Source organism: Lactuca virosa, chromosome 5 (genome assembly GCF_052849685.1).
Source record: "Lactuca virosa cultivar CGN04683 chromosome 5, Lactuca_virosa_CGN04683_v6, whole genome shotgun sequence".
NCBI classification, from domain to species: domain Eukaryota; kingdom Viridiplantae; phylum Streptophyta; class Magnoliopsida; order Asterales; family Asteraceae; genus Lactuca; species Lactuca virosa.
Window position 1 is genome coordinate 15,628,652 of NC_136430.1, and position 12,051 is coordinate 15,640,702.

Here is a 12,051-nt window from a genome sequence, read left to right on the forward strand (position 1 = left end):
TTGTTGATAAAAACGGTTATTCTAGGTCGGAGAATATACCATCTTTTCACCTTTCACATTTTGTCTACCATCTTAGCGTCATCTTATTTTCTCATCACTCTCATCTCATTCTTCAAAATCGAAAAGTCACCTTTCACTTCACTTCATTTTTAATTTTTTTATTAAATATATTTTATACCAATATTATACTTTTTTTTATAGAGAATTAAAAACCATAAATTATATATATTTTTTATAACTTTTTATTATATCAATGATTTAATTAAATATCATTAAAATTGAAAAAGAGAAAAAATGTCTATAAGTCGTTGCCCAATCAGAAAAGGAGAAAGAACACGAGAAAGACATCATACTCTACTACCGCATCCACACACCTAGGTTGTGGTGTTCCTAGATGCCATTCAACAAAGTGCATAGAGCAATATGTAGTATATTGTGTGGCCTTAAACCAAAATAAATGTATTAATATATTGTGAATGATTACTAACTAATCAGGAACAAAATGTTTCGACATATAGAGAAAACATTTTGTATATTATCTTATTTTGAAGCTATTTACTTGCCTTTCTATATCTTTCCAAATTTCCAATAACAATGTTTTCATGTCTCATTATTTTAATCGTCTCATGACAAAACCTTGTTTCTCTCTACTTTATGTTGACATAGATCTTTTGTTATTTTTGCAAGTTATAACTTCTATAACTTGGATAAGTAAGATATAATTTATTCGAATTGTGATTTCTAGGTGATGTTATGAAATGAACCAATCAACCAATAACGTGAAGAAAAAAAGTTTGTCTACATGGTTGTGCATAATAAATGTATACGAGATAGGGATGAGCATCGGAACCGGCCCGGGAACCGAGCTTGGTGGAAAATAGGAACCGAACTGGACCGCCGGTTCTACCGGTTCCGGTTCTTGCCGGGTCTTCAATGTTGGAACCGATCATCGAGAAATAGCAGCATATTTTGAGAAATATTTCGGTTACAGTTTTGGTTTTTACCGGTTCTACCGGTTCCGGTTCCAAAAATCTACAAGAATATCGTCCCGGTCCCGGCCCGATCGGTTCTCTCCGGTTCCAGTTCGGGTTTCCCGGTCCAAATGTACATCCCTAATACGAGATCACTTTGAATTTTTGTTATAATTATATTGGGTTGGACCAATAACGTGAAAAATATGACTGCATGGTTCTTATTGGCATCATGTGATATTGTGAAAGCCTTGGCGTAAATGGTAAAAGTTAATTACTATCAATCTGAATCATTAATTAAAAAGAGATAATTATGATTAAGAGTTATTATCTTATCTTAATTATGGAATGAACCCTAACCTAATATGATGTTTGCTTGTTTGCGTGCCACACTAATCGAAAAAGTACACTAAAAAAAATTATTTTGGAAATATGGGAAGCTTTACAAAATAACTACCTATCAAAATTGGCTAACAATAACATACATACAAAATAATAATCAGTGAGAAAATGTGGGTAATTACAAAAGGACGTCTTCTAGGCCTCTATAATTAATCATCTCGAATGTACATCTTTCCCTTTCCTTTATCACTTGGACCTGCAATTTGCAAATGTAATAAATACAGTATATTTAAAAACAAGCTATAAATTAATTGGGACTCGGGGAAAATAAATATACCTGATCCCGCAACCTGGCCAATAATCTGTGCATAGTCTCTAGTTTCTGAGTAAGCTGTTGTACGTGAGGGTTGGAAGAAGATTCTGATGATCTCAATTCAGCACAATTGGACTGTGACTCCAACAATTCTGCCTCAAGTGAAGCTAAAGTCGGATCCAAGCAAGAACAACTTTCCTTATCATCTACAGGTGCAAGGAAAGATGGACTCCTGTTCGTGCTACTACTAGGAACTTCAGTAGTAGTATCATTGTTCACCTTTCGTGGAGAGAATATCTCCTCAAAACCATCACTCCCTGCAAAATTTTCAATATGATATGCAAATACCTCCTCAGATTTCAAAAAAAAAAAAAAAAAAAAATCTCAATCTTAGACTCATTTACCAAGGCGACTTAGTTGATCCAGTGTTGCCTGACCTACGGGTCCATCAAGCTTAAGCAATCGTAAAATTCCAGCAGCTATTCGCCCCATTGAATCAATTTCCAGCTTGCACATATGAGCTACATGTTGCAGCTCTTCCTTTCTTACAACCACCTCAATCTGCACCACCACAATAATAATAATAATAATAATCGGTCCCTAAATAAAATAATACCAACAACTTGAATAGTATGAAGTATAAACCCACGGGTTGTTTTGCAGAAAATTTCAAATTTTCCACTGCCCAAGTAATATTCCCAGCCTTGTCTTCACAAGGCACCACGTCAATTTTAATATCTACTCCACTGTGTCTCTGATCTGCGCTTCCTTTTGTCGGTGCCTCAGGTTTCAAAGTCTTCAACCCTTCAATACCGACCTTGACGACTTGAACAGGATATTTATGTACTTCTTCTCCTTGAATCGAACTTTTTACTTTCTGGTTTTTGCTTCCATTTGCTTTCACTACAAAACTCTCAAAAAACGTGTGCCAGGATCTCTTTTCTCTGCAGGAATCCTCCACTTCCAACTTCAGCCTTTCCGCGCCTTCCAATGCAAATATCCAGTCCTTCAATTCTATCGATATATTCACTTCATCCAACAGCAGGTAACTACTGCTGCTACTACTACTACTACTCCCTACGCCTTCATCTAAAACAAACAAGAAACAAGGACGATTAACGGTTGAAAATAAATGACTACTGTGAAAAGTGAAACCCTAGCTGCTTACCCCGAGTCTCCACGTCATCGGCAAACGGAGACGATGGTCTGAATAGTTTTGACAAAGGTCCCGAAGATATATGATGTAAACCTCTCGAGAGATCATCCCCCGGCCCCCCATCTGGCCCTAGAATCCCGAAACGGTGGAGTAAAGCTTCGTTGTAATTCATTCCACCTGCAAGACGTACACCCGCAATACAAGCCATTACACGGAAGCTTCTACACTTTGTATCTTCTGGATTGTATGGAATTACATGAACCACGCTTATATTCATAAACGGAATCGGAACGCCGTTCGAATTCCTCCTGTTTTGCACCCAAAACACACCTCGCATCTCGCTCAAACTTCTATCAGTCTCTGCACACTCCACCCGCACTTTCTCCCACTGCAGATTTGACGAAATTGCCATCGCAGCACCCAAGGTTCGATGAGCGACTTTCATCAACAGATCATCTCCGACAAGTTGAACTAGAGGGGTACCCTGAATGTCTACGGAGGAAGATTCTAAAAACGTGAGTTTCAGATTCTTAACCGATACACTGATTGAAGTATCAGCAGGAACCTTTTCGCTTAAAGTTCCATGATCCAAACATTCGGATCCAACAATCTTCGTTGGTTTACTTATTCCCGCCATTGCCATCCTAACGCTGACGTCATCGATATAGTCATACAAATCCAAAACAAAAAACAGTTGCTCGATGGAGGTGTTGGATAGATATTGTTCGCAGGCGATTCCTACTCTGACAACACCTCCACGTGGAGGAACGTGTGTTAATGGAGTTCCATCTGCTGTTACCATAGCCACCTGAACGCAAACACTTTTCATCTCTATACACCTCCATAACTCTAACTCTGAAGAGCGTATCCGAGAAGGATTAGGTCCAAAGGGATTGCTACATGTTTCTAGAGAGAGGCCAATGAGAGAAGCTCCGATTGACCATTTTTTCTGGCTGGCATCAATCGGTTGACCTTCCCACAAACAGAAGCATGCAGCATCCATGTCAAGATTGAGCAGGCCAAGTTTTAGAAAAGGTGATTCAGAGAAATGTAAGTTGTGGATTTGAAGCCTTGCTCCATTGAAGGAGCTCGGATGGTGATGGAAATATGTGGGATGGTCTGGTTTCCTGGGCTCCAGTGGAACAGTGATTTCTAATTTTTTGATATTGAATTGAATGGAGTTGATGGAGATATCTGGAGATATATCACCGGGGTTAACCACACCTCCATCAGCTAGGAAAGATGATATTCTTACACACGACTCTTCTTGAAGATGAATCTGGGAAGATTGAAGAATGGTTGCATTATGAGTAAAATTGGATAATGTTTTGGTTTATGTAAAATCTGATGATAAATGATATAATACCGTAAGAGGCTTGCATTCGATTACAGTGTATGAAGAAATCTCTGGTGGGGGAAGGAAGGGCATGAATTTAAGACAATGGAGGGACATGAGTGGGACACGGTCATCTTGTGTCTGTTGCTGATCGCCTAGCGGATATATTGGAGGACAGAAATTTTTTCCTAGTGAAAAAAAAAAATTGCAAAATGTTAATTTTCACATTAATGAGAAACACATCAGTGACAATCAATCCATACCAAAATCTGGAATGTGTAGAGGTTCATCTGCAGCATCTTGCATGGATGGTTGCACTAGTGGGCATGGTGGACGAGAGAACGTATCCCTGAATTCAATCATATAATTTTTGTTTAAGTTTAGTAACTATCAATAGTAAACACAATGCAGATGCAGATATAAATTTTGGATGTGAAGGTTTTATGTTAAGAGAGTATACCGTAAAATTAGTCCACCAAGCGTGACCCGAGTTAAGCATTTGGCAATTGCTCCATCAGATACGGTTGCCTACAAAATCAAATAAAACTAATGTGTAATTTTAACATATAATTACCATCGTTATGCATAAATACTAATTACATTGTACAGGGAAAAACATAAACATATAGCTATTTAGGAGTGTCGCATGGAAATCTACCCGAGAAAAGTAAAGTGACTGCATCAGAAGTTCTAGCTGGAACCCTAGAAGTACAGTGAGATTTTTCAGTGAGTACCATTTTTTTATTGTCTACATCTTATAATTGTCTAAAATAGGAAAACAAAAAGAAGAAAGATGGAATTTTAGACAAATATAAAAAGTCACAAACCAGCATCTTTGATGCCAAGAAATATATGATCCACCATAAAGGAGACTATTATACGCCCAGCAGCTTCTATTGATTGCTGCCAGAAAAAAAAAAAAAAAAAAAGTTGGTTTTTATAAAATTTACGCAGTTTCTATAGTAACTTTTTACTAACCTTTTGAGCATTTGGAGTCACATCTCCTCTGTTAAGACAAACATATACTCCTGCGAAGAAACGAAGAACAGCTCGAAGTCCTGTTATTATTTTATCAGAGTGAAGTCATTAAGTCATGCATGGGTAAAGTGTCTGAATGGGTAACGATGTCCGTCTAGATAAAGTATTGTATACATAAAGTTTGTTTCTTTTATAGACTGAACATATTGTCTAAATGAGACTAAATGACCATTCTAAAGAACAAATTTCACAATAATATATCAAATTTAACGAGAGGAGTTGGTAAAAGGTTAGCGTCTTAATACATTAAGGCATGCTTAATTTTGGTTTAATCCGTTAAGGCATTCTAAGTGAAAAAGAAACAACCATGTATAGTAATAGTTGTCCAGATTAAGTACTTAACCCATTAAATTAAATAATAAAAGGAACAAGCCCTTACTAACCTGGCTCACTTAATGCTGGGCAGACGGCTTCTGTAATATGCACCTGAAGTTCCATACCCAATGGACGATTATGCTCCGTTCTTTGTATTGTAATCTGATTATAAAAACAAAACACATGAAAGTTGGATACAGTTAAGGAAATGTTTAAACTGATGAGTGAGTTAATTTAGGTAGTGAAGCTGAGTTTGCAGACAATCAAGTGTTAAGATTACATAAGCCTCTCCAGATATTCCATCGATAAACCGCTCACCACCAAAGAATACCCGCTTTGCACCACCCTTATCATGTTTCTTGTTATGAGAAGGATCTGCAAACATATCAGGATGAGGCAGCAGATCCATACATAGATACTCCCATTCAAGCTTCTGTGCATTAATTCCAAAACACACACACACACACACACACTAAGTATCATAAGAAATGAGTACTAACAAAATGGTTAGATGTTGAGAGGTAAGGTTACTTTGAACACATAGATGAAGCTCTTGTCATTTGAGAAGTCCCTTGCTGCCTTAAGGTTCACAACCTGTCACATGTGGTTGCCAAATAAATAATCATTTGTTGTAATTTGAAATAATTAAGTAGAAAATGTGTAAATTGGATATAGCTAGTTTTAGAAGAGACCTGCCAGTTCTCGTTAGTGGTGTACAACACAAGATTGCGGATTGTAATAGATGCCATTGGTGGTACCCTGTCTTAGCAAGAATACATAATTAAGTAATCTAAATCCCCTTTGGGCTTTGGCACTCATATAAATTCCAATTAACTAATTAAAATGAGTTACATCTATAAAAATTATGCAAACATGTATCTGAGATCATAAACTTACCAACTTGCCTCTCCAAGTTGTCCACCACCACTACCATGAGTATCAAGTAATAGATTGATGGTTCGTATTTGTAATGTCATTCCATCAGCAATCTAATAATAAAAACAAAACCCAGCCAGCTTAAGATTTAAGAAATAAGAATAAAAATCTGTAATTCAATACATAGATAAATATTCAGGACAAACTGTATAATCACAATCATATTAGTAATTCACAATTGCACCATGTAAAACTACCTAACCTTCTCAGCAAATCCATAGCTACCACCTTTTGATGAACTAGAAGACGCCTGTGCACTTTCAGAAACAAACAAACAAACAAAATAGTGCTCCAACACGATTATTTATGTTAAACTTAAACACGAGATTTTAAACTAATGACTAATTGACTCACCTGCTTGTGCTCCTACGTGCATCCAAATCATCATTTTCCTCCAACACAGCATCAAGCTTATCAATCATCACAACAATGGGCTCCAGTTGCACATTACTCAAATAAGGAAGCTTCAAAAATACATACATCTGATCATATTAAGAATGCATGTACGTATAGCAGCATATACACATAAAAGTATCTGTGCTTAAAATAATTAACGTCTACATTTGTGTGTCTACAAAAAAATAACTTCAGCTACAGACGCTGAGCTTACTATTAAATGCAATTCTTCCCAAAAAAATAAAATCATATGATAATTAAGTGACTGATATTCGTTGGGCCATCGAGAAGTTAATTACATACCACAATCTCCAACTTCCCTGATTTCGCCATGCTTACGGTTATTGCAGGCGGCAATCCAAGACTTGCGTGCAAAGCATCACCACTTATATCTATCAAAGTTCAAAAATTGAATGCCAATTCAACATTCAAATTGCGTCGAGTTCTTCGATTTCAACATATTTGCGTCATAATCAAAATAAACGTAAATGCGCACCTATATTAGAGAGCTGCACTGTGCGTCCTTGTAACTTGAACTGATCTCTGGAGAAAGATTTTAGCCAGTATTTGAGAGTGGACTCCAGCGCCCTAGCCATTATCGATTCCATAACTCCTCAGCCGACTTTCCAAAACAACCCTTCCAAGCAACAACCGCCGGGAATGACGAAAAATTCAAGCGTCAAAGCCAGATCAAATGCGGTGATAGATGAGGGCAAAAGCAATGACGTGGCGGTGCTGACGATTGTGGTGATCGGAGGGATTGACGGCGACGGTGATGCAGTGAGGGTAAAGGAGTGAGGCGGTTGGAGATAATTGCCGTTTTGTTATGGGTTCTCCTCTGGGGGCCGTTGTCAGGCGATGATATGTCGATGTCTTCGGTTTTCTCATGGATGGGAACTTTGCATTAAAAGTAAGAGATCGCCAAAAGCGTCGTTTTATGTATAAAAACGTCCCTTTTTGTTTAGCGGACCACCTGCAATTGTTTCCTATCAATTTCTAAACTTTTTATGTAGCTGAAGCAGATTTAGGTTTTTTATTAGAAAAATACTAGAAAGAAGACGTTTGCATACTTTTATTGTCATATGTTTAACCACAATAAGGATGTATTTATATTTTTTTTATAAGTTTCAGGTTACGTATTGCTGAAGTCATTATAAAAGTAATAAATATGTTGTTTTTTATAAATAGTTAGTGTGATCATGTCGTCGTTCAAAAAAAAAAGTTAGTATGATCATGTTGTTATTGTATACAAAATATGCTGGTATATTGTTATTATAACAATGTACATTTTTAAGTATATAAGTTGTATGGAATTTAGTATTTATTTTATTGACCTCCAACCGGAAAATCGAATCGAAATCAAAACTGATTAGTGGTATTCGGACCGGTTCCTCCGATCCATTATTTTCAGTTTCGGTTCCAGTACCAAACACCTTTTTACATAGCACAATTCCTAATAGAACCGAACCAGAATCGGTTAGTGGTATTCAGTCTGGTTATCGGTTCCCCCTTTACTCATTAACCGATTTTCGGTTCTTCCGGTTTCGAACCAGTTTACATCCTGCAAACCCTTGGTTTTGTTTCTTAAAAGAGGAGAATGTGGGTGTGGTGTGATGCTGAGTATTGTGGGGAGGTCGATGTGCCCCTTTGGTACGGAGTTGGAACACCGCCCCATGCACGTGGTATCACACAAAAAAAACACCCGACTAGGTATAGTTGTCCCGAGAATTGTTTGTTGACCGCGGGAAGCCAACGACTATTTTTCAATTTAGAAAAAAAAATACATTGTAAACATTCTCAAATTTCACACTTTATCCACAAAAACATTGTCTTTTAAACATATACTTTATAGTTGTAAAATGGATTCATTATCATCAAGTTGATCAGATATTGAGACGTCGGATGAGTATGTTTAAGTATAATGTTCTTGTTTTTTCAACAATGGTTGAAGCTACGCTCCTTTTTTATGATACTACAAGTTTAATCAGGGCATTATGAACGAGAAATTATATAGACATAAATTTGTGAAGCTACACAATACATCCTCATCGAATAGTACTTTGCTAAGAATTCCCTACATTGTGATCAAATGTTCAGAAATAGGTTTTTGGATGCATGCGAAAAGAACTATTTTATTGATGATATGGAAAGACAATTTTCATATTTTAGAATATCATAATAAGATGGTAGAGACAAAAAGTCTTTTACTACGTTACATGAGTGAACATCTATAATACGTCGACTAGCGTACGAGACAGTTCATAATGCTTATGATGAGTACTTGAAGATATCCGAAAAAACTTCACATGAAAGCCTATATCTACTTTGTGAGGGTATTATTCATATGTATATAACATAATATTTGTTTAAACCGATTGAGAGCAACATACAAATGTTGTACATGACACATGCATCCAAACATAGATTTCCTAAAATGTTGTGTGACATTAATTGTAAACATTTGGCTTCGAGGAATTGCATAACAACATGATGAGGTCAAAACATAAAAGGTGATCACAATTCACAAGTATCATATAACTATGCTAGAAGAGGTAATCTCACAAGATTTGTGGTTTCAACATTCATTATTTGGTATCGTCGCTTCCAACAACAACATCGACATCATCAATCAATCTTCACTATTCAACAACCTATTAAATGGAACTGCACCTAAGTGACTTTTAGGCAAAAGGTTAGGATTAGCTTATGTGGTGGGAAAAAGTTAATAAAAATATCTCCCGTGTGGATTTATTTTAGAGCTTTTTATTATTGAGTAATCACTTATTTTCATTTAATACCATTTGAGTGGATTGTTTTTTTTTTTATGTATTTATATTGACCGTTCAATATATATTGAGTGGTCAATATACTATATAGCTTAGACATCTAACCCATTATACTTTTATCATATTTTATTTTTACCCCTTAATTATATTATAATATTAAATATTTATTATTTATTTAACTATTTAATTATTTCTATCATAGATTTTCATTTATGAAGTGTTTGTATACTAATTTCAAATGATGACGTTAATTTAAAATATATCATATTAAAGTATAATATGTTTTAAAAGTCGACTTATTAAATAAGGATGTTTTTGAAAATTTTAAATAGATGGAGATCAATAGGTTAAATTCATAAAATAAATAAATAAAAACCATTGAAAAAACGTAACAATTGGAGATGTCATTTAATTAGAGATTACAATTTTTAGAATAATAAGGTGACAATATATTATTTTTCTAAAAAGTGTTTTCTTAACTTATACATCTTTTAAGAGGTATTTTAACTTTTAGAATGTAAAAAGTCATAAGAAGTTTTGAAAAAGCTCGAAATCATAATTTATTGAAATCTTATTTTTAAAGGGTTAATGAAAAAATATTTTAAAAGTTATTTTTCACATTGTCAAATATTTTTTTGATTTATTGACTTTTCAAAAAACTAATAAATCAATAAGTTATTTTTACTATTGCTTACAACATCCTTAGTTTTATTAAAATCGGATCCTTACTTTTATTTAAAATCTGGTTTTTTTATTGTAATAACACTGAATTTTTAAACATATATAAAACTTCAAGGGATTATATATTAAAAAATCTTTCAAAACAAACAAAAAATATGTGCGGGATAATCCATCTTGATTTGACCCGTACCGAAAGCAACCCGTTTTGATTCGAGCCTATTGTCTACATCTTCAAGCCGTCCGTTTTATCACCTTATCGAATGGCAATTGAGCATGTGTGGTATTGTGCTAGTCCAAGGATTTAGCCAATGGCTAATTGGCTATTGTGATTGTCGTTCATGAGTGTTCACTTCCATAATCAAATATATGATTGGCCAATAGATCTATGACACATGTTTGAACAATATTAAGTAAGTTTTTTTTTTGGAAAGATTATCGTGATTTAGATAAAGAATAAACCAAATATATTATTTGGGATATTTCTATAATAACAAAAAGTGAAAATCTTTCGGAAAATTTGGGTTTGCAAAGGAGGAAAGTATAACTAAGTTGGAAATCTTATGCGGACCCAACACGTAATAATTAGGCTGGAACACGCATGGAACCGAACCTGAAACGTAGAACCACACAAAATATGTGGCTTGACGGCTTCAACTTCACAAATTAGGGGGAATACTTGTTGTATTTTTTTTTTCTTTTTTACCAAACATTTGTTTATATTTTTTAATACTATTACGGAGTATATCACTTCATAGATGTGATAAAATGGATAATTAGATATATTCGTCTAAATACGTAACAAATTAATATTAGTCAAAACAAGTCAAATAATGTTGGCATGCAAATCCTCATATACAAAAACAAGTTATACTAAGACAGATATGTAAAAGAAAGTTATAAAAAAACTAAATTTATGAAAAAACATATAAAAACAAATAGTGAAAAAAATTGGGATTTAAAAGAGTATATACTAAACTCATAACAATTTTTAAAACTTACGACAAAATTATAAAATAAAAAATTGATAAGTTTGTCACAAGAATACAGTCATTTCATAATTGATCATATTTATATAATAAAATATGTGAAATTTATATTTTGAAGAAATAATTCATTGATAAAATTTATAACAACAGGTCCTGATGGGAAACTCAATCTGAGAACAGGGTAGTACACACATTCATCAACACCTCCATCAAAAACATATTTACAACTTAAGTCAAATAAGTATGAACAAACTTACACTCTATTGAACAACGAAACTTATTGCTAGTTGTATGGGTATTGTGTGACTAATTTGAAAACCAACCCCAATAACCTTAAACTCATTTCTTACCTTTGATCCCATGATTCCGATTTCAAAACCAACACACAAAACCTTAAACAAATTGAAAGGAAATCAAGGTGAGAAATCGATAGAAGGTGAGATTAAATGTATGAAGGTGAAGATGTAGAGTAATAACCAAGATTGATGCCTTCTTCAACCTTCATGTGAAAATTCAGTTGCTTCTCCTGCAAATCCGGTTGCGATGAAGATTGTTGTAACATTCATAAAATTCATAAAATTTTAAAACTTTTTTAAGCATCCAAAAACCATTATTTATTGGAAAATGTTTTCAAAATAGTTTCATATCAGAGAATCACAGAAATCAAAATCATAAAATGTGAGGAGGTGCACGATCAAACCTTCGCCTTCTCGCGATCATCCGAAGTACCTGAAACAAAATCCAAAACTGTAAGCCCGAAGCTTAGTGAGTTCCCCCAAAATCTTAATACATAAC

General features: G+C 34.6%; 1 protein-coding gene across 1 annotated transcript; it reads right to left on the minus strand.

The window, feature by feature from the left end:
* Positions 1-1,381: 1,381 nt before the first annotated feature.
* Positions 1,382-7,765, minus strand: LOC145117024 (uncharacterized). Its single transcript, XM_079053333.1, has 20 exons — positions 7,300-7,765; positions 7,107-7,195; positions 6,762-6,871; positions 6,610-6,664; positions 6,369-6,460; positions 6,164-6,230; positions 6,003-6,065; positions 5,752-5,904; positions 5,540-5,633; positions 5,097-5,176; positions 4,946-5,021; positions 4,777-4,820; positions 4,579-4,646; positions 4,382-4,467; positions 4,149-4,306; positions 2,795-4,061; positions 2,276-2,715; positions 2,031-2,187; positions 1,651-1,943; positions 1,382-1,569 (listed from the first exon to the last, which is right to left on the minus strand). The coding sequence occupies exons 1-20, from the start codon at positions 7,409-7,411 to the stop codon at positions 1,492-1,494; spliced, it is 3,582 nt and encodes a 1,193-aa protein (XP_078909459.1). The 5' UTR covers positions 7,412-7,765; the 3' UTR covers positions 1,382-1,491.
* Between the last annotated feature and the right edge of the window lie 4,286 nt (positions 7,766-12,051).

Excerpts from the sequence above, each read along its gene's own strand:
- LOC145117024 (XM_079053333.1), bottom strand. The coding sequence starts at position 7,411 with ATGGAATCGATAATGGCTAGGGCGCTGGAGTCCACTCTCAAATACTGG. Across the intron at positions 4,468-4,578 it reads CTTGGTGGACTAATTTTACG|GGATACGTTCTCTCGTCCAC; the intron begins GTATACTCTCTT and ends GATTGAATTCAG. Across the intron at positions 2,716-2,794 it reads CGATGACGTGGAGACTCGGG|ATGAAGGCGTAGGGAGTAGT; the intron begins GTAAGCAGCTAG and ends TGTTTGTTTTAG.